This window comes from Pholis gunnellus (genome assembly GCF_910591455.1).
Source record: "Pholis gunnellus genome assembly, chromosome: 15".
Lineage (NCBI taxonomy): Eukaryota > Metazoa > Chordata > Actinopteri > Perciformes > Pholidae > Pholis > Pholis gunnellus.
In genome coordinates, this window is record NC_136542.1 from 15,701,893 (window position 1) to 15,723,594 (window position 21,702).

The 21,702-nt window shown below is 43.4% G+C and overlaps 3 protein-coding genes across 5 annotated transcripts; all 3 read right to left on the reverse strand.

Moving 5' to 3' along the window:
* Nucleotides 1-2,554: 2,554 nt before the first annotated feature.
* gjb10 (gap junction protein beta 10) lies at nt 2,555-4,709 on the reverse strand. 3 transcript variants are annotated; one of them, XM_079174034.1, is made up of 2 exons: nt 4,613-4,709; nt 2,555-4,125 (listed from the first exon to the last, which is right to left on the reverse strand). In XM_079174034.1, exon 2 carries the CDS (start codon nt 4,088-4,090, stop codon nt 3,299-3,301), a length of 792 nt encoding a protein of 263 aa, XP_079030160.1. In that variant the 5' UTR covers nt 4,091-4,125; nt 4,613-4,709; the 3' UTR covers nt 2,555-3,298. The 3 variants fall into 3 exon arrangements, with proteins under 3 accessions (XP_079030160.1, XP_079030161.1, XP_079030162.1); XM_079174035.1 differs by having other exon boundaries at nt 2,555-4,122; nt 4,613-4,702; XM_079174036.1 differs by having other exon boundaries at nt 2,555-4,192; nt 4,613-4,667.
* Nucleotides 4,710-5,227: 518 nt separating this feature from the next.
* Nucleotides 5,228-8,572, reverse strand: ppie (peptidylprolyl isomerase E (cyclophilin E)). Its single transcript, XM_079175129.1, has 10 exons — nt 8,510-8,572; nt 7,967-8,065; nt 7,802-7,845; nt 7,643-7,669; nt 7,423-7,504; nt 7,228-7,331; nt 7,022-7,145; nt 6,669-6,854; nt 6,410-6,552; nt 5,228-5,431 (listed from the first exon to the last, which is right to left on the reverse strand). Exons 1-10 carry the CDS (start codon nt 8,538-8,540, stop codon nt 5,363-5,365), a joined length of 909 nt encoding a protein of 302 aa, XP_079031255.1. The 5' UTR covers nt 8,541-8,572; the 3' UTR covers nt 5,228-5,362.
* A 1,620-nt stretch (nt 8,573-10,192) lies between these two features.
* pabpc4 (poly(A) binding protein, cytoplasmic 4 (inducible form)) lies at nt 10,193-18,574 on the reverse strand. The gene is made up of 15 exons (XM_079175127.1): nt 17,964-18,574; nt 15,339-15,532; nt 14,502-14,617; nt 13,430-13,569; nt 13,239-13,333; nt 13,028-13,165; nt 12,832-12,927; nt 12,423-12,692; nt 11,780-11,870; nt 11,526-11,621; nt 11,299-11,429; nt 11,106-11,196; nt 10,892-11,022; nt 10,668-10,792; nt 10,193-10,584 (listed from the first exon to the last, which is right to left on the reverse strand). The coding sequence occupies exons 1-14, from the start codon at nt 18,154-18,156 to the stop codon at nt 10,691-10,693; spliced, it is 1,884 nt and encodes a 627-aa protein (XP_079031253.1). The 5' UTR covers nt 18,157-18,574; the 3' UTR covers nt 10,193-10,584; nt 10,668-10,690.
* Nucleotides 18,575-21,702: the final 3,128 nt, after the last annotated feature.

Consider the following 21,702-nt stretch of genomic DNA (forward strand, 5'->3'; position numbering starts at 1 on the left):
ACAATAACATTCAACATTTCCCTGTTCCTCTTTCTCTTATTTCCTGCAGTGTTAATTAATTCCTTCATTCTTTTAACACCCACGACGGAGCCAAAAAAGCGTACTGTGTTTCCTTCATTCTTTTGAAGGCCAAGCTCTTCTCAGGTAACACTGTCACAATTCATGAGCCTTCTGAGCTCATCCTCATTGTCAGATCATGAGCTTTTGTCCCCAATTCACCATCCGCTCGCTTTCACGACCAAACCTATGTTTCTTGCCCTTTACAGATAGGATTTCCCAATCAAACTGCTTTAATGTGTTTCTGTATAGGGAACACCCATTAGTAGTGTTTGCAGATGAATTCAAGTCCACAGACACTGTCAGGAGTATCAAAGTTCAGCATGCCATAGCTGTGCAAAAGCTTGCCAGTTCTTGCAGACCGGTGCCTGCCTTCAGAGCTATTGAATCCTGCGTTTACATTACACAAAAGGATAAAAGACTTGCTCATGTATCACCGGTCTCAAGTCAAGTCAGAGTCATTTGTGTTGTTCAGTAGAATGACATACAATGTCTCAGTGAGCTTTTTATTTCAGGCTCACTAACAGCAACGGCTCACAACAACCAAGCCCCAATATTTCTAGATAGATAACAAAGGGCTCTCCGAAAAAATGTGTCTGACAACAACAGAAGTTAATACCTGTAATTTACATGGTTCTTATATAAGAGCTGTTAAACATAGGCAACCTGACAATCAAGCTGAATTTGTCTTATTTCACTTTGTTAAAATGTGGATGTGAAACTGAGATGTGGACAGAAATGCAGGTATCTGGTGCCAGGCTAAAACATGGCTACCCACAAGTATATCAATTTAGAAGAAGGTTGTTTCCATCTGAAAACGGTGCAAAAAGAGCAAAAAGTTACACTATGAAGAGGATGTCATGGTTGCTCTGGCTTCTCTAAATGAATCACTTCACCTCGAAGTCTTGCAGCCATGAGCTAAAAGTCGCAGAATATTGTTAGAAGTATCAACTGCCGTCGCTCTTTTCAGGAAAGTTCACCTGTGGCATAAAGCTCGGGGACGTGAACTTGCACGTGCTTGCAGCATTAGGAACAGTTCAGCAGACGATAACTGCATTTGAGATGGGGGAGGGGAAAGAACGGTTGCGTCTTGGCTCCAGATGAAGAACTGGTCCAGGCAGTCTGGCGGGACACACCTGGAGGAATGCACCCTGTGACTCAACCTCTGCCACCAGCGAGTCTCAACAGGACAGACTAACACAACAGGATAAACACATAACTTTTCACTGCTGGCAAACGTGAAAGAGGGACATGAACCAGCGCACAGAGAAGGCCCGGGACCAGAACAGAAATACTACCCGAGAAGAGTTGGGAGGTTCTTGTAGTGGGAGTGAATGTCGGCTCATTATAGAAACACCCAGTCAGGCTGGACAAACAGAAGGACAAAGAGAAAAGTGCATACTGAAGCTTACGTGTTATATTTGTTGTAACACTTGAGAGTAAAGATCCTGTTTGGTGAAGATAAAAGTGATGCTTGACTCAGACTTAATCACTTCACCCAGGTAACTGTAGCATTGGCCCCAGAGAATGCAATTTCCATCCCTACTGTGTACTTGTGTATGGGTGGGTGGACGATTAAATTATTTTCCGTCTCAAATCCCCGACAAAATAAAAACTTCCACTTCCTTCATGTGGATCCATCTGGTGCCACCCCACTACAGAGGAAGTGGAAAACAACATTCCAGCAGCAGCTTGTCTTCACCCAAATCAGTTACCATGATAAGCCACAGACCTCTCTCGTTAATAGAGTTCATCGGAACTACCGTCTACTGAAATAGACATTAACAGTTCCAATGAAAACTGTCAACAACGGTGCCTGCAGATTATCCTTTCACTGTCTGTGGAAACACACTTTGCTGTTTGATTAAAATATCATTCTTTATTGCTTTGAGCAGAGCAAACTGTATTTGTTCTCCCCCCTATGGTATGAGGTGGCAGCACAAGATTTTCAGCGTTAGACATCACGAAACCCCAGCAAAGCAAACTGATAATAACTGACTGGCACAATACCACAAGGAGAGAGTAAGAAAAGATGTTTTTCAACTCCCATATGTCGCTCCTATCGCATGTAGCAACGTAAATACTGGAAAGATCTATTCAGAGGCTGTCCGGACCGACAAATTCCTGCACTGGGTGGGGTCCACGCCCGTCAGCACGGATGATTCAAACTGAGGGGTGGGAGACTCCTCCTCTGCCCTCCTCAACGTACCAGTCTACCTAAACAATGAGGGCGCTGCTCCTTGCAACAGAGTAATCTGTGTGCCCAATGGGAAGGGAGGGCTTCATGGAACAAAAGTGGGAGAATAAAGAAAGCCTGCGATGTTCGTCAAACCACAGAACTTGCAGAATCAACAAGTCCTTTGGCTGGTTTACGTTGCTCTTTAGTATGTTTCCTACGCTAAGACATGTGTATGCACCGCTGCGTATGGACCTGGCTAAATTGACTTCCTTGATGTTACGGAAGGGGGAAAAAAACCACACTTTCAAATCATGAAAATTATTATCTTTAATGTAAAATATTATTAACAACTATGCAGACGCACTGCACCTCAGTGCTGTGACATGTGAACCTCCTGATGTCAGTAACGACTGTGTTTACAGCTCTGCATTTGGACTTCATTGCGCTCTTCTGCCTGTGTACAGGAATCAGTTTAAAGCAGGTCAGAACAATAACATAGACAGCACAGCACAGTCTTTCAAACCTTTTGATAAGTTACGGGCAGTATCCACAAAGAGTCAGACATGAAGGAGTGAGTGGAGGGGAAATGACGCAGTACAGCTTGAGCTAAACGTTTAGGGGTTGGTCACTGAGCAGAAGGAAAATCTTACACACAAAACCACATGTGTTTGTAAAACCATCTCCAAACTATGGAGTGACTCATGTAATTTGTCTCAAGGCCAAATTTAAATCACACAAACGTGCTTTTTCTGTGAGGGCTGTCGGGGGAAAAAAGGGAAAAAAAGAAAAAGAAACTCTGTAAAGTACTCTGACCCAAACCCCACCACAGTGAGTACATTCCAGATCAATGACACATACGTATGTCCTGTGCTCCAGAATGTCTAATTCTTTGACATGTGGACACAGTAACAGTAAAGAACTATCTCTATTGTAGTTCGGTCTCTGAGCACTCAAATGTCTGCTGAGAAGTCTCTTAAGGAAGTGCCGGTGGAGGGAGGAGAGGCATATTTCCTTTACCACGGCACTGTTTTTCATTAAGTCTCTGCCTTTATTCTCGGGATCTCAAGATATGGCGGCGCTGTATGAAGGAGCAGGCGTATCAGGGGTGGTTTTGCCCGGCAACTGTAGAGTGTTTGACTCCAGCAGGTTCGATCCACTGGACATCCTGTTGGTCATGACGTGGCGAGACTTGTGGACCGCGGTGAAGCATTCACGGCAGCGTTTCCCAATTAGGTAGACGATTTCAAAAATAGAGAGGAGGATGCAGATCAGGCTGGTGACCACCATGAAGATGGTGAAGATTCGTTTCTCAGTGGGCCGAGCGATGAAGCAGTCCACCTTGTTGGGACAGGGCTTCTGTTCACACTTGACGAGCGAGGGGAAGTCATACCCCTCGTAGATGTGGTAGACGAGGTAGACGAAGGTGGCGTCCACAGCGATTTTGAAGACCAAAGTGAGGACGTAGGTCCACCACAGGCCCCCGCGCTTCTTGCCCGTGTTCTTGTAGAGGCGGTGGCAGTTCTCGCCATACTTGAGCGTGTGTTTCCGTTCCCTGTCATCCCTGTAGGCTACATGCATCAACACCAGGAGAGAGGGGCAGGTGACGAAGATGAGCTGCAGGGCCCACAGCCGGACGTGGGAGACGGGGAAGAAGTGGTCGTAGCAGACGTTGTGGCACCCGGGCTGAAGTGTGTTGCATTTGAAGTCTTTCTGTTCGTCGCCCCATACCTTCTCCGCCGCAACCACAAACACCAGGACCCTAAAGAGGAAAACGATGGAGAGCCAAACTCGGCCGAAGGCTGTGGAGTACTTGTTCACCCCACTGAGGAGGCCCTGGAGGAATGCCCAGTTCATGACGAGGTTTGTTCACAGCCTGTCTTCTCTTCCTGCTGATGGAAGACAGAGGGAGCTCTTTACAGTTGAAACGGCACAGACACAACTCAGGTATCTACCAGCCTGAGTCCAAAAGAAAACATTCATATATATCACAGAGGTAGAAGGCAATATATCACAGACTTGTGACAACAACAAAAACTGCGGTGGAACCGGATCATTAACATATAAATCAATGTGGTAACGTATCTTTGACGTCAAAAAATTATTAGAAATAAGAGCAAAATGAAAACCTCAAACTTTTATTAGACAAGAGACTTTCTTTTAAAATAAGCAGAATCGTTTTAATTAATCGCTGTCTAGTCCGTCACATTTTACTCAAGACATTCACTTCCAACGACTGCGGCAAACGCATTTAAGTTTTTTTCATTCCGTGCGCGATTGCGCGTATCCCCAATATCCACGTCTAAAACTTCCTAAATCGAGTAAATCCCAACAAGTACTGTCCGACTCGGTGCTTTACATATAGATTTGAATACTTACAGTTTAAACGCTGGCGATCCGATTCACTGTCGCAGCGGAGGAACAGCAGCTTTGCTGGATGAACTCCACCGATGAGGATCTCAGTAAGTTTCTCAACAGGACGGGAGTGGAGGGGGAGGAGTTGTTTTCCTGCGATGTCCTCTCTCCACTCAACCTGCTCAGGTGTGGCAGCTCCACCGCACCAAATACTTGTGTGTCCAATAAGGTGAGGAGAAAGGGCGATGTTTGTTTTGTTTATATTTATTCAACTTCTAGACGTTTGTTCAAACCCTGCACGTGATCATTTCATAATGTGCAATAAATGACCCATTAAATAGATATATTTTACGATGCATGATTTGCATGGTGCATCTCTAATTTGGAACAAACTCAGATTTTATGTATGAAAATAAATGGTTTTATAATTAATTAATCACAAAGCCTTTGACAACATTGACTTAGATTTTTACTGAATTTAAAAACAAGTTAAACTTGATCATAATAATAATAATAATAATGTGCTTTAAATGGGTAGCTCTGCAGCTATAAAGGGTTAAACCAACAATCAGAGGATCAATGTAACATTTCATTTGTACAAAGCAAAAGGCATCAAGCTGTGGCTTCTTTATAAAAGAGTGATGTTTATTGAAATATTTACATGGCAGATGATGTGAGCTCAAAGTACAAAAGACCATGAACACACTCGTGCTCTCAGACATACACGGCCCCCCATTGACACATATACAAAACAAGAACACGTTTCTTTTTTCTTCACACAAACTCCCCACAGTCAGAGATGATGACCTTCTGCTTCGGCTTGCCGTCCTTATTTCCCTCAGCCTGCAGGAAAAAAAACACAATTAAAAGATACACCAATTTCATGCCAAAAATTCAGCCTGATTGTCTTAAACTTTTACATGCTGATATTACAATATAAACAAGAAGATCCATTTTACATTAAGCCCAGATGGATGTTTGAGTTCCACATTTAACGGTACAATCATAATCTAGATAACATTTGTGAACAGTATGATCAATAATATTAACTTTCTATTTTTGAAACTTAAAAAAACAAGATGAATTTGAAAGATACTCTAACTGTTACTCTAAATTTGCAAAGATTTGTGGATTATGTTAGGGAGCATAAGAGACAGAGCATTAATATGCAGGTCTGTGTCCTGAGAAACATTGAATCCCCCACACCTGCACAGTACAACTAACACACACTGTGTGTGTTTCTATCTTCATTTATTGCCGGTCCCTATTGGTGACTGTTCTTGGTTCTCTCTGGTTCCTGAATACTCTTCTGGACATGTTGTTGCATTAGCAGTGGGTTTTGCCTTTGCAGCTTTTTTTGGTATGCATGTACATTTTACTATGCATTATATATTCTGGCCTCTGTTTTTAGGTGGGTGGGGGAGCTTAGGGTTCCTGTTTTTGCTGATTTTCTTTCTCCTTTTACTTGTATGTGTATTTTGCAAATTGGAAAGCCTCAAAATAAAATAAAATAAAAAAACAAATCAGGATAAACCTCACATCATCCCTAAAAATGTATTGCATTTGGTAAACCAGCACACTCTTCTACTAATTAACAGTTTATTAATTAACACATGCATGCTTTATTTCCATGTGGCAACAGTGATTTAAAGAACACATTGGGTAATATTTACGGTTCGTTACTGACAGAGCTTTTTGCTGTGAGTGATTTTAAGCCTTCCTTACCACTGAAATAACTCTTTCATTTTACAAATAGAAACCTGTGATTGTATTTTATCAAGCTAATATTTAGCAGCAGCAGTGAACCCTTTCCACCTTTACCTCCATTGCACGGACAACATCCATCCCCTCCACCAGATCTCCGAACACCACGTGTTTGCCATCCAGCCAGTCTGTTTTGTCAGTGGTGATGAAGAACTGAGAGCCGTTACTGTTTGCCCCAGAGTTGGCCATGGAGAGCTGCCCTGTGAGCACAAGAGAGACGAGGTTTGGCAAGTTAGCCACAGGACCACCTGCTGGTAAACGTAAACCATGATGACCACCAACACGCACTACAAGAGCTCCACACAGAACGCCTCACCTGGCTCCGTGTGTTTGAGGACAAAGTTCTCGTCGTCAAACTTCCGGCCATAGATGGACTTGCCGCCGGTGCCATTGTGGTTGGTGAAGTCACCTCCTTGGCACATGAACTGAGGGATGATGCGATGAAAGCAGCTTCCTTTGAAGCCAAAGCCCTTCTCATGCGTGCACAGGCAGCGGAAATTCTCTTTATGGGATTTAAGAAAAGATGCTGCTGTTACTATTTGCCCACAGATTGTTTTGTTTATTAAAGGGGGATGATATAAATAAGCACTTGTGGTTTCTTGTTTGTTGTCATTTCAGTGTCAATTCTTTATGCAAGCGATCCTAAATATTGATGTAGAACATACACACCTGCTGTCATGGGAACGATGTCAGCCCGAAGGAGGAAGCGTAGTCTCCCGGCTAGCTTATTTCCAATCTTAATGTCCATGTAGACCTGAGGATTAACTCGGCCCTTTTTAGCCGGAGGCTCAGCCTGCGAAAACATATCATACTTATGCCACCGACTTAACATGGCTAGGAGTCAGAGGCACAGTTTACAGAGAAAGCCATCTCACCTCCTGCGTTGCAGTGGTGGTTGTTTCTCCGCCCGCTGCCTCCGCATCGGCCTCCTCTGCGGTCTTCCCTGAGAACTTCTTCAGCCAGTCATCGTCCGACCACACTGACGGAGGAGCAGAGTTCAAATCGTAATCACAGATTTAAAATCACTTCAACTTACGGCCTCTATAGAAAAACAGGTTTTCTTTACTCACCTGGTCGAGAAGAACCTTCTTTGATTCTCATGGGCTTGGCCGTGTTGACCCGGATAGTCCGTCCAAAAAGCTCAGACTCATTCTAGCAGAGAGAAAAGAAAAGAAACATTAAAGCAGAAAGCTCACTACGGATCTTTCGGGTGAATCCACAACAAGCTAGATCCCAGAAACAGAAATACAACTTCACCGACGCGAGCGTGCAGCAATATGATCCACTTACCATGTTATCAATAGCCGCTGCAGAGTCCTACAGAAGACAACAGTCATAAATAGGTTAAGAGCTCAGATATATTGACCATTTTAAATTCATGGAGGTTTCCATACAGAGTATTGTCTTCAATATCACAATATTGGAGCCATTGGCGTGCACTTCACGTACCTCTCCCAATTCAAACTCAATGAACGCAAATCCTCTGTGCTTTTCTGAAAACAGAACACAAGACACATTATTACAGCTTAATATTCACCTTACCCACAGTGACTTCATGTTCTATAGAAGCAGCGTAGCTTCCGTTACAGTTAACGGCAGCGCTCGTGATCTCACCCGTCTCATAGTCTAATGGTATCTGGATGTCTGTGATGTCTCCAAACGGAATAAAAGCAGCATGTAGAACCTTCTCATCCACCTCCTCCGCCAGGCCACCTGACAGAAACACAACGAACCGACACTGAGCTGATGAACAGGACGTCACTGTCGCGTCGCTTCATTGTAAACATTTTCAGATGAGAGAATATTTTTCAGAAGAGAGGATAACGGTGCAGGTTTACGTGCCACGTTAAAAAAAACAATACGAATCATTGGAGTTCCGAGGCCACAACTTGTGTGTTGTTGTTTCATTGTTTTTATTTATTGCACATTTGACATGACGCACTTTAGTCACGGGGTCGAGGAAACTGTGCGAAGTTTAAAATCAGCGACGTTGCCATGTTTTAAAGTGACGCGTTCATGTTTTCTTCATATTATCTGCACTTTACACACATTTGGTTGTGTCTCATATAATCACTTAATGTGTAATATCCTCAACACGTTAGCTCACTGGAACAATGTCGTTTCAACGTATTTTTAAGAAAAGTAACATTAACTTACCGACATACAGCACTCGTTTGTTAGCCGCCATATTGGATGTAACCCTTCAACTTCGACCCCAGCAGCTTGTCATTGGTGCAGCGAGGCTAAAGCCCGCCTCCCGGTGATCAGGTGCCCTCTAGCGCCACCTGGTGGATACAGCTGTCATCGCTCCAATTGCATCTTTTTACATCTTTTATTTTTTCACATTAACGGATCAGCAGGATCACATTTCTGTAGTGCATTTTAAAATAAACACTGTCTTGTGTCAGAGAAGAGTGACAAGAGGAATGGATGACATTTAGAAAAGCTTTCAAAAAGCGTTACTAATATCATGTTAGAAAACAGAGGATAGCTTGAAGATGACAGTTTGATCATAAAGGTCATACCTATAAAATTGTATTTTCATTGTAACATTAAATTGTTCTTATTTACACAATTGTATGCATCTATCATTCTTAGGGCTTAATATCAAACCATATAAAAAAAGCTTGTTCAGAGCTTGCTTGCTACCCTTTGTTGTGATTTCATGGTGATGAAGTCAATGATAATGATTTTGACCATAAGGTTTATATGCAAAACCTCAGTGACAATATATCTAACTGATCATTTGAAACAGGGAAAAACTTTCCCCTTCTAGTAAAAAGAAATTGTATGTTTTCCTTTCCCTTAAGTTGCTTGTATCAAGCCTCTATAGTAAGAAGGCCTTCTCGATTCATGGACGCCAGTGAAGACAGTCGAGCCTCCCCAGTTGTATTTCTTGAATATGTTTTAATACGTTTGAGGGCTGAAAACGTCTGCTCCACAGAGGCAGCAGATATTGGGATTGTCACCGCCCAACATGTTACGCTAGCCCACTGACCAATCACGTATGGCTAGGCCAGCTAGCAGCTCTGGCACGTCAAAGAATACGCCCATCATGTCAAACTAAAGATCTGATTGGTTGAACACTAAGACAATCAACAATATTGTCCCCATTCACTTAAACTGCACATGGATTCACTGGTGAGTCTGCAGGCCTCGGGCCTCTCTTCTTATCTAAAGACACAGAGGTGAAATCTGATTGGATAAAAGCTCTACTTAAAACAAGCTGCACTGGAAGCAGAGCAACTGAGGAAGACAGTAGCTGTGCAATGAGAAAATGGGAAAAATATTTGTATAAATTATAATACATGTAGTGTATTTAAGAAAAAATATTAAATTATAAAATAGCTCTAACTTTGTGATTCTGTTTAGGCCAGCAGAGAAGGCTTTGCAGGCCCTGACTGACCACCACTGCATTTAGGTGATCCAGTTTCAGAATTGCGCGTACTCACTCACCGACCAATGACATACTGGTACACTTATTTACACTTGTGCATTTCTTGCTTTGACAACTCAAAATGCCTGCCTTGAAAAGAGACCAATACCCCAAAAGTCTTGTTTCTTCATTTGATTTCTCGACTGAGAGTGACACTCCGTTAAAGCTACTGTGGCGCAACTTCCATTTTGTGTTGATTTTGGCAGTCCCTCTATATGAAGAGGGGACACCCTAAATGATACCAATGTAGCCCAGACAAGGATTTGATGCTCGGCATTAAATTGTTTGCTGGCTTTTGGCCTTCTCTGTGCATTACTGACAGGTAAGCGTGTGTCAGATACACACTTTAAACTGAATACCGTGAGTTATATGCAAGCATTAAAGTAACACAAAGTAACAGTGGGAACCTTGATATATCATCCTTTTATTGAGAATACCACACACCTATGATAACATGATAGGATGGTAGAGTCCATCATTTAAAATCAAATATTAAACTTTCAAGCAAAGAAAAAGAAGAAGGCTCATATTCACTTTAGAAGAACGGTTTCTCTCCTTTGCCACAAAATGAAAGACCTTCATTCAAGATCGATTTGCATCATTGCTTTTGGTATGCAGTTTAAAAGTTGTACAGACCTAGAAAATTATGAACTGTGTTATTTTATATTATTTTAGTATATTTCTTTAATTATATTTTCCTTTTTTTTTCTTCCTTTTTGTTGATTCTTCAGAGGAGTTGGGTGTTTGGAGTCAGTGTAGTGTGTCTCTCTGCACCTCTGCTCATTTTTTCTGTGCCCTGAAACAACACAATGACATTTCATTACTACCACAAAACTTAAATTATGTATGAATGGCTTGACTGATTATGTTTTATCGTACCAATTCAATACAGCACGCGGTCTTCAGGATGTGGCAGCAGCAACAGTAGTGGCTATGCTGCCCACTTTTTGAGTGGCATCTTTCTTTGCCTGGTGGGCTTGTAGCACGGCGACGGCTTCTTCCACCTTGTACAAACATCACGTCAAACATGAACAATGACACATGCTTATGGCTAACGGACTTTTCAGCGTGACGTCATTGCAAAGACGGAGCTAGCCAAGTACCTTGGAGCGCAGAGACTCGTGGGACTCCAGCATGTGCAGCAGTTCAGAGTTGTCAATCTCCAGCAGCATGCCGGTGATCTTTCCTGCCAGGTTGGCATGCATGGACTGAATCAGCGGGAAAAGACGCTCACCTATTTGGAAAAATTGAGAATGAATCGACCTAATAAAAACGGATAATCATTACAGTTCCTTTATTACGTCACGGGATTCTTACCAAGCATCTGTTTCTGCTCCTGAGGGGGCGCAGCAGCCAGCATGGAGGCCGTGAGAGGCTCCTGGCCCTGAACGTGCACGGCTGGCTGAGCCTAGAAAGGACAAATAAATATCATAGGGAAACAATTTTTTATCGAGCTGGGTGCTGGATATGATAGGAACAGTAGACGATGTGATTGGTCTCTCGCTCATACCTGCTGTAAGGCAATAGGTTGCACCCCCTGGGGGTTGGGGTTACGGACACCAGTGGCATATTTGTAAGGAGGCATGGCCCGGGGGCCGGGGACTCCCATGGAGGGACGGGGAGCCATGGCCTGGCCGGAGGCTAGGAGCAGAGAGGAAGAGTCAGTGGTGTGACAACCTCTTCTGTATATATGTGTTAATAACGTCAGAGTCAATCAATTGTTATTGGTGAACGCACCTCGGGGGCCCTGTGTGCCGCCACCAGGACTCATGTGTCTCAGGTTGGCACGGGGTCCTGGCTGACGCAGCGAGTTGGGTATCCCCTGGTAACCACCTGGGAGTGACAGAAGTAGAGCCAAAAACAATGAGGCGCAATACAAAACCTAATAGCATCGAAATGTTTTAAATAGCTACATTGCAGTACAATTAGGTGAGGTATGTGAAACAATGATCTGAAAGATAGATGCCCTCCATCTAATGCCATGTGCTCACCTTGACCTCTGCCGCCTTGCTGCTGCCAGCGGGGGTTGGGTCGTATTTGGGCGAGCTGATTGGGTGCATAGTATGTAGTCCTATTCTGGGCCTGGTGGGTACAAGTGAGTGAAATTTATGATTTCATGGCATTAATATCATAAGCTACTGTTACAGTCTATTTTTTTTTTATCTGCTGCATTTATATTTAAATTAAAATTAAACAAAAGTATCAAAACTTTGCCTGGTGACCTCAGGCAAATACACTACAACAACTTGGAATTGTTGGGAATTATTTTTAACAAACTTTAAATAGTATGCCAAGTAAGTATGCTAACTTATTTTTAACCTGTATTAACAGGCGAATGTAAGTCCATCATTCCCTTTCCTTGTAGCTCTGTTTTTGTTCTTCACAAGCTCCTGTAGGAAATATCTGCTTTTTCAGTCGCTAAAGCTCTTTTTTTTTTGCTAAAAACATCCGCCTGCCTGATTACAGCGCCGAGACTGAACCAAAAAAGTAAAGTTGCAAGCATTAAAAACAAAATGAACGGCTGAAAAGCTTCGTAGAGAAAAGGGGAACTGTAGAGTCAGCTGATAGTTATCTGATGGCTTGTCAATAGGAGCAGTTATTTTAACACACACACACAGACTTTGATTCTCACACCTGAGGCACAGCTGGCATGAAGTAGCCACTGGTGGGCTGGAACTGGTTGATGATGGCGTTAGCCGGCATGGCCCTCATGCCGGCAATACGCTGCATGTACTGGTTGGTGAGGTGGGCTTTGCGCTCCTCTTTGCGCTGAGCGAGAGCCACGTAGAGGGGTTTGGAGCCAACGATGCGTCCGTTCATCTCAGTCACGGCCTTGGTGGCCTCTTCGGGGGAGGAGAAGCAGACAAAGCCGAAGCCCTTGGAGCGACCCTCCTCTAGCATCACCTAATAGAGAGACAGATTGTGTCTGGTTAATGTCAAACTCACAATATCGTTGCTTTACACAACACTGTTGTTATATTGATATTGCAGAGATGCATTATCACTTCTCTAGTGGCGATGCATTGCAACATCTGTTTGTCACCTTAGCACTTGTTATTGACCCGAACGGAGTGAACTCCTTGCGCAGTTTCTCATCATCTATGGTGTCATCCAGGTTCTTAATGTAAAGATTAACACCCTGAAACCAAAGACGGACAATCATGATACATTCATAGCAGCTTCTTCGGCAGTGAATTTGAAGATTGATTTGATTCATTGAGCGCTTAATCTCTACAGACCTGATAACGACTGATCCTCTCTTGTTTCAGCAGCTCAAACCTTCTCTTCAGCTCCGCCTGCCGCTCCATCTTCTTCTGAGCCCGGCCCACAAACACAGTCTTGCCGTTGAGGTCGGTGCCATTCATGTCCTCCACAGCCTTTGGACGAGATCATAATTACCGGAGGCAAATACCAATAAAGACTTGGTGCATTTCCATGGGGCCAAAGTACCTTGTTAGCGTCCTCATGATTCTCGTAACTAACGAATCCAAAGCCTCTGGATTTGCCGGTCGGGTCAATCATCACCTTCACGCTGAGTGTTGTACCTGCAGAGGTTAAAGGTCAGATGAGTGGATGTAAGAAAGCAGAACTAGACCACATAAAAGTTTGGAGTAATACCCATTCATCTAGTCCCACTTTACCATATTTGTCAAAAAGCTCCTTCAGCTGGTCATCGTTCATCTCATCTCCAAAGTTCTTAATGTAGACATTGGTAAACTCCTTGGCTTTGGCACCGAGTTCAGCCTCCCGTTCCTTGCGAGATTTGAAACGTCCCACAAACCTGAGGATGGAGGAAGAGCAGCAAAGCGTACTCTTGTAAAACATTCCTGACAGAAATGAGAAACAAACTAGGATCCTTCTTCCGATCTAAAAACACTTGATCCGGGAGATGACGACCTGACCACGCAAGCACGATAAGTAAAAGAGAGCACAGAGACAACATCCACAAAACAAATTCAAAGCTATTTCATCATGTCACTCTTCATTCCTGGTTTAAACAATCCAAAAGACATCCAACTGCAGTTAATATCACCAGAGGCAGGCAGATATGTCGGCATGCTAGACATCACAGTGAGAACCTTCTTAATTCTTGGTCCAAAACTTGATGAGGAGGTGGATGGAGAGGGATGGAGGAACAGAGTCTCACAGTACAAAGTAAAGCTGAGGAGGACCAAATGATCTTATATACCTTGCTATGACGACCTCTCCCCTTCCGCCATCCAGTATTGCATTCCTGCATTCGATCCATCACTAAAAACACACAAGCGTGGTCATACACACACACACGCATACATACAAACAAACACTCCAAGACGGGTGACCAGCGAGTGGACAAATGAGGTGTAAGAGCTTTTAGTGTGTTATCTATCAGGTCAGAGGTTATCTTCATACTGGCGGGAGTGAGAGATAAGTTTATTAGTCAGATTATTCACACACAAACCCACCAACTGAAAAAAGACACCAAAAGTCACTTCACTCAATACGTGTAGAACAAACGAGTCAGGTTTATACACAAAAAACATATATAAGCTATTACTGCACTATTTTCACCATAAGCTCAATAAGAACTGCACCCTCTACAGCTGGACTTTCGACGTCATCATAACTTTGAAGTACTGTTACAATCAATTTAAAGTTCAAACTAAATTCTTTAATATAATATCGACAATGAACGCCCCTTTGAACCCAGATCCTAGATGGCCGGACACTCACACCTTGCGGTCATTCAGAAGCATGCCATTCATCTTCTCAATGGCACGATCAGCAGCATCCTGGGTCTCAAAGTGGACAAAAGCGTAGCCCTTGGAGCCATTTTCATCACACACCACCTGGAGTAGAGGAAGACATTTGGGTAAAAGTTCATCCAGAAGAGAGGCATCATGACGGTCGCAGGCAGTTGTTTAACTTTAAAGCAATAGTTCAAGATTTTTGGAAACATGCTTGTTCGCTTTCTTGCTGAGGGTGAGATGAGAAGATCAATATCACTCTCAAATCTCTCCACTATTTTTGAAGCTGCAGCCCGTTAGCTTAGCTTAGCACAAAGACCATAAACAGTGGGAAACAGCAAGCTTGGCTCTGTACAAATAAACATGTTTGTTTAATCCATATAAAAAAGTTTTAAAAGGGTTACTTGCCAGTTTTACACTTCCGTTTTGAAGTTCATTAGTGAGCTTTAGAGTATGGGTAGGAGTATTTTGTCACCTTTGTGTAGAGCCAGGCTAGCTGTTTCCCCAGTGTCCCGTCCAAGCTAAGCTAACCAGCTGCTAGCTGTAGCTTCATATTCAAACTGTCAGAGTGGTATTGTTCTTCTAAGCTAACTTTCTGCAAGAAAGCGAATACATGTTTCCCAAGATGTAGAAGAATTGCTGAAGAGATGGTGTATGAGTTTACATGAGAATAACAATATTATTCAAACGTGTAAGTCTAATTTAAGCACAAATTGTGAGAAATCGGTGAGGAACAATTTTCCACAAAAGTGGGAATATAAACAGCATAAAAAGAAACTGCCCTTTCTTTTATGCACCTCAGTCACATTTATGCCAGTTATACCTTGCAGGAGAGGATGTTGCCAAAGGCAGAGAAGGTGTCGTACAGGGCTTTGTTGTCAATGGACTTGTCAAGGTTCTTGATGAACACGTTGCCCACTCCAGACTTCCTGAGGGAGGGGTCTCTTTGGGACCACATGATTCTGATTGGCTTCCCTTTCACCACGTCAAAGTTCATGGTGTCCAGGGCTCTCTCAGCTGGAGGGGGGGGGGACAGAGAGGTAGAGGGAAAGGTCATGGCTGGTCGTTTGTATGGAGCCATGAGTCTGAAAACATATCAGTCACTTGTATTTATACCACATAACATGCTTCCATCTATCATGGACACGAATCAGGCATTGTGGTGCTTTAATGCAGAGGTCCCTTTAAACCACAAACACAGCATTGCCTATATAACATCCCCAGAGAAATAACATGAAGCTATACGGTGATTATGTATATCATGGTATCACGGTGAGTATGTATTAGTCTTAGTCCTATTGTCCTGTGCAGTGTGAGCTAAAATGGACAATCCCTGCAGCCAGCCCATTAACAAGGCCCATGTAATATGGTTAAGATACTGTAGTAGGCCATGTGGCAGATGAGCAGCTGGGACAAGTGTGAGGGACAGCTGCAGTGGGCAAGCTGAGAGCACATGTCCCCCTTCTCTAACTCGCCACATGCTGCTGGGCCACGTCCCACCTAGGCCAGTGGCAGTAGCAGTGCAGAGGGCCCTCAGATAACATAATGAGCTTAAAATGTGGTATTAAGCTGCAATATGTTTCATTTGATCAAATCCTTATGTCTTATTTGAATCAAATTTAATCACCAAGGTTTAATTTATACCATTAAACCTTTCTCTCTCTCAGCTATGCTCTAATTCTCATATAGGCTCTCATGTCCATGTGGGCACACATGCCAAAACATCCTTTTGTTCAGTCACTCCACAGTAACAGACACACACACACACACACACACACACACACACAGGCCAGGCTTTCCAGCTAAAAGTGTCTGGTAAACAAAACGGAGCTGCCTTGCGTCTGCTGGCATCAGCAGTTTGGCTTGCAATTGTACTTTACAGCTCGTGTGCTCAGAGAAGGTGTGTGACCACTGTCAAACATGTGGTCTTCTGGAAGGTTCAGAGTGGACATCGTAGTTTCAAAAAGGCCAAGGTGACCTATGTAATGCATTATCAATATCTTAAGTGAAGCCATTCAGTAAAATGTTGACGGCGTTGAATTACTCGTCGTTATTAACCATTTCTGTCATGTTAAGAGCTTAAAAGCATTACGGCCAGGCAGATTTTGGGCCGCTCAGAAAGATGTTCTATATTTAGAGAGGGGTCCTGGGAGGTATGTGCTGGCATGGAGTGTGAGTAGAGCAATCTCTACCATTGATGGGGAAGAGACACTCAACAAGAATGTTCAGATGAGCAACACTAGGTCTTGTGAGTGATTACACATACAGCCGAGACATTAAGAAATCCAACGGGGGTTTGCAAACAACCTGGATTGCCGTTTAACTCTGCATTATATCAGATGCACTGACCAGTTATAATAACTGGTAGCAAGCTATCGCCCCACAGGCACATCAGGCCCCATTTAAATTACATTACATTACAGTCATTTAGCAGACGCTTTTATCCAAAGGGACTTACAATAAATACCCAAATCCCCCCCCCATGTCTACACTTCCAATGACATATGGTATCTTCTCATTTGTGGCCCTCCTTACATGTATTCAAGTGAGTGACACCTAATCCCTTGATTTGAGCCAGTTGTAACCTGCCTTTACTCCAGGTTTTGGTGACCAACTCATACAGATAAATTGTCACAGGTGCTTAACGTTGACACAAGAGGCAAAGAAGTCCACGCAATGTAAACAACCACAACACCTGCTACTGTTGCTCAATGCTTTGATGGGATCCCAGTGGAACAACTGACACACATCTTAGGTGGTGAAGATATTACAGGTAAACCAACTGTGTGACTCAGATAATTCCTAACAAGTTAAAAAGAGTGAAGCTTAGATTAAATCCAGACATAAGATCAAGTCTTTGATATTAATGCAGACAATACATAATAACATAATAAAGCAGTCAGTGCAGGGGGGTTATTGTTAAGCTGTGCTTGTCCCTTCTATTGCTGTCAGTGGGGGCAATGGGAATTAGTTTTATTCCATGGCCCTTTAAATAGGAGAAATGGGTCATTTTGGGCAAAATAAGTGAGGTCTGCAAATGTTTTATTTCCAAATGATGGGCATGAGATGATTGTTCAATATGCATGTGTGGGCTTTAACTCTGGCAGTGACATGCAGTTAAAGCAGGAGTGAGGAGTATAGAACAACTGGGGCAGGCTTATATGGGTCAAAATGAGTCCTCCAACCAGTGTGGGGAACCGCTCGTCTTACTTTGACTGTATAAATATCTTTTAGTTCAGTTAAAGTCTTGGGCGTTTTATTCATCGCCAGTGTGTCCCGGATTTTACATTTGGTTACGCAGACTGTTTCACGCCTGACATTGAAAGCATACGGTGACATTGTCGATATGTGAAGGATGCAAGCCTTCTGCGCCTTACATCCCCGCATGCTGCAAGCAGCTAATATGCTCAAACTGCACAGTGATCACTTGACAGGTTTCTTTTCTTACCGTCAGCGGGTTGAGAGAAGTTCACATACGCGTATCCGAGGGATCGCCGGGTGATCATGTCACGGCATACCCGAATGGAGAGCACCGGTCCGGCTGGGCTGAATTTCTCATACAGCATAGCCTCCGTGATATCGGGGTGCAGGTCGCCAACGTAGAGGGAAGCCATCGGATAACTCCCGGTCGCTGTGTTCATATCTCGGGGTTCACACTATAAATGAGTTCCAGGCTTCGCTCCAAAAAACTCCAGGAAAAAAAAAAGCCGGTATGAGCTGTATTCCGAGTCCGAAACTGCGCTTCAATTCTCCCAACTAATAAAAAGACAACTGTCTCTCTGGTCCAGCTTGAGAAAAGGGTCAAACCTGTAAAATAACGATATAAATGAGCTCTTCTGAAGTAGTTCTTCCTTAGACGCCAACTTCGGGTGAAACCCAGGACCTCCTGTTTCTAGTATTTTTGTAAATTCATATTTTGCTTTTTTTTTTAATTAAACGTTTATTTTTCTTTAAGTAAATGTTCTTGTTTTTATTAAGATTTTGTTGCTTTTATATTTTTTATATTGTTTTTATTTTAAGTTTTTCAAGAACGGTGAGTTACACTCACGGTTGTTTTGTGGCCAGGGAAAGAGACTGCGTTGGGAAACTCGTGGGCACTTTATAGAGAGTGGCAGTGCGGAGGAAATAGTGACCAGGGTCACATAGAAAAAAAGAGAAGCACGACTGAGCATGCGTTGTAAAAGGGAGAGCGCGCACTGTAGCGTCCTAACTGCAGAGCCCAGCGCCCCACAGCGACATCTGGGTGGGAATACAAAAGGCTTTCACACCCTGCGGTCGTTCTTTCTTTTTTTTTTTTTAGACATTAAAAAGACAAAGTGGAAAAATATGCTGTTCTTTTATTTCTTATACATGCATTTATTTAAGTTACATTATAGAATATTCTTATTAAGATGCAGCTATTCTGCTTTGTCCATCCCCCTGAGGATAAGAGATATACAAATTAGTCAAAGCCTCATGCATACAACATACTGACATTACACAATTAGTTACCTCAACATATTCAGGAAAGTTGAATGCAGCCCTCTCCGTCTGGGCTCCCGGATTCTTTGAATCCCATCCAGCCAAATTCTTTCGCGCAAACCTTTACCCTCTTGTTGTCCCAGCGCTTCTTCCTCATAACTTAGCGTTTCAGATCCATCCAAGCCTTTGGAGAACTGGATTTTGGAGCGAACTAATGGTTGGGCATCATTTGTTTCTTCTCGGGGCAGCTCCCCTCTTATTTTGCTACAATCATTCTGGTTTAGGACATTTGCATTCATGTCAGTCGTTAGCGGGATGTCCACATCTTGTTGAATGTCAGATCTTCCGAAACGCCTTTTTCTTTGAGATTCCTCTGCAAAAGCTGCCTTTTCAATTTGTTGAGGAATTGCCCATCCATCAAGCAGTGTAAGATAATTGAAATCCCACACATTACCATCACTTCCTAATTCATTTGAACTTTGCTCTAGGACTACGTTTGTGGGCGTATGCAGAAGAGGCTCCTGATCTGCGGTTGAAAGTTGAAGCTCATTTGACATGGGGTCACTTGTCTTCAACTTAAATGTCAAGTTGTCTTCAGACTCAGAACGCCTCTTCTCGCCGTGTTCAGTATCTGGCACCTTTCCAGGTAGCCAAAGGGTCAGTCTGGCAACTGGGTCCGGACTCACAACCACCACACCCTGAGGGGGTCGTAATGCAGGGTTATCAGAAATAATTGTGTCCTCAGTCACTGCACGATCAGACGCCATGGGGTCTGCAACAGGAGCACTGGAGGTTTCCTGCGGTTCAGAGGGAAGCGTCGCAATAGGTGTGTCCATAATGATGAAGGGGCCAGCGCTGACGATAGCCTTGGCACCTGAAACGACATGCTAGGTCAGTCACTGTTGAGTAAAGAGACCAGAAGCAGACAAAGTCCATTTAGTGTTTCACCTTTTGACCAAAAACAAAGCACTGACCTTCAGGAAGGTTCTTGGCCGACAGACCTTTACACTTTGACGTACAGCACTCGCACACTTCTGCATTTCCACTAAGGTCCTCCCATCTGAAAGCGAGGGGAAGAAAAAAAATGAATCTCATTAAGTCATGAAAAGGTCACAAAAAAACATGTGATTTATGTAGAAATACCTTGACTGGATCATGTTGTAGTTGCAGGATTTAGAACCAAAGTTGATACCCTGGTCTGAGATAACAACACTACATTGGATGTACAGCTTCAGAGGAGAGAGATCACAAGGTCATACAGTTAGCACAACAGAAACAGGTCAGACAAAAAAAAAAAAAAGCTTGATCAAAATTCACCTCAGAAACGAGATAAGATGTGTCGAGAACAAAATTAACCACATCCGCTCTGTTGGAGGCCACAAACCGTGCAACGGCATGATGGGAACCCAATCCGGCTGTGCACCTGGCAGAGAGAAAAGGCATCACAGGTGATTAGCTCACGGACAAACTTCACAAATAATTCAGCTGACTGGCTGCTTACCCTTTATTCATTATGACTGCGTGCCTACGCCTAGTCTGAGGCTCAGGAGACGCAGAGACAAAACAGGACTGGATGAAAAGCTGCTGCCGCCCTGGCCTGGTTTTGGTAGAAACCTGGAGGTTGACAACCTGTCCTCTTTCGTAGATATTAGAGTCTGCATTGCTAGTCCAGGATGCTGCAGGAACAACAAAACATTTGCAGTCGAACATTCGTGGCTACACATGAAACTAAACTTAAAAAAGCATGCTCTTAAAATCATATTACTCACGGTTCATGGCTTGGATGTTAAAGGGCTCGCCATTCTCAGGAAATGCCTTGGAGTCAAAGAAGTTTGGATATGGCCTGAAAAGAGATGCAGTCTCCTTCAGTATGGTTACTTGTGGGCACTTGCAAATGATATGGTAACTCAGTGGATGCACCTTTTTGGGATGCAAGCGATGTGCACCGTGGGACGAGTTTCCCACCAGGTGATGGGCGGTATTTTGAGATTAAAGTAGAGAGAGTTGGTAAACATCACCAAGCCATTCTGCATCTGTAAGAGAGAATCAAGACTGCTTTACGAAGCTGTGAAAATAAAAGTAACTATAAAGAATGTGGTCAACTCACCACTGGTGTAGTGCCACACTCATTGAAACCGTAAGTGAAGACAAATTGGTTTGGTAGCTCTCTGTTGCTAAAGCAGCCATCACCGAACTGCATCTCCTCTCCAGTCAGTAGGAGACCGTTGGAGCTCTTGTCAACCAGCAGAGTTAGCTTTGATTCATCACAAAACACTTCAACTCTGGGAACAATGGGGATGGGAGGTAATTCAGCGAGCACGTGCAAGTCAGGGATCCAAGGCCTCGACGAGCTGAAGGGGTCGTCAGGTGGGGTGAAATCAAAATTTCTTTCAAAGGGAAAAGGCATGAAGCCGTCCAAAAATCCAGGAACATCGTGGAAAAATGTGGCATCCTGCTTTTCTATTACTGACTGAGCAGCAATATGGTGTCCCAGAAGAATGCAAAGTAACAGCTCCATCGTCCCCATTGCAAAAATTCAAAGTGGGCCAATCACTCTGATCACCCTCCTAGCCCAGGTGTGTCATTAATAAGGTGCAGCAGCAGGGGGGCACAGCTGCTGGCAATCCTGCTAACGAGGCTGGCAGACAATTATGCTGCTTTGGCAATGCTTTTTTAAAATCCTATTTGTGTGATTAAATGTGAGGCGGGAAACATTCACAAGCTGT

Coding starts and splice junctions, on each gene's coding strand:
- gjb10 (XM_079174034.1), bottom strand. CDS start 4,090: ATGAACTGGGCATTCCTCCAGGGCCTCCTCAGTGGGGTGAACAAGTAC.
- ppie (XM_079175129.1), bottom strand. CDS start 8,540: ATGGCGGCTAACAAACGAGTGCTGTATGTCG. Junction 7,846..7,966: donor ACCATTAGACTATGAGACGG/GTGAGATCACGA, acceptor TTCTGTTTTCAG/AAAAGCACAGAGGATTTGCG. Junction 6,855..7,021: donor CATCGTTCCCATGACAGCAG/GTGTGTATGTTC, acceptor AATCCCATAAAG/AGAATTTCCGCTGCCTGTGC.
- pabpc4 (XM_079175127.1), bottom strand. CDS start 18,156: ATGAACACAGCGACCGGGAGTTATCCGATGGCTTCCCTCTACGTTGGC. Junction 14,618..15,338: donor GCAACATCCTCTCCTGCAAG/GTATAACTGGCA, acceptor CCTCTACTCCAG/GTGGTGTGTGATGAAAATGG. Junction 11,023..11,105: donor GGAGCAGAAACAGATGCTTG/GTAAGAATCCCG, acceptor TTTTCCAAATAG/GTGAGCGTCTTTTCCCGCTG.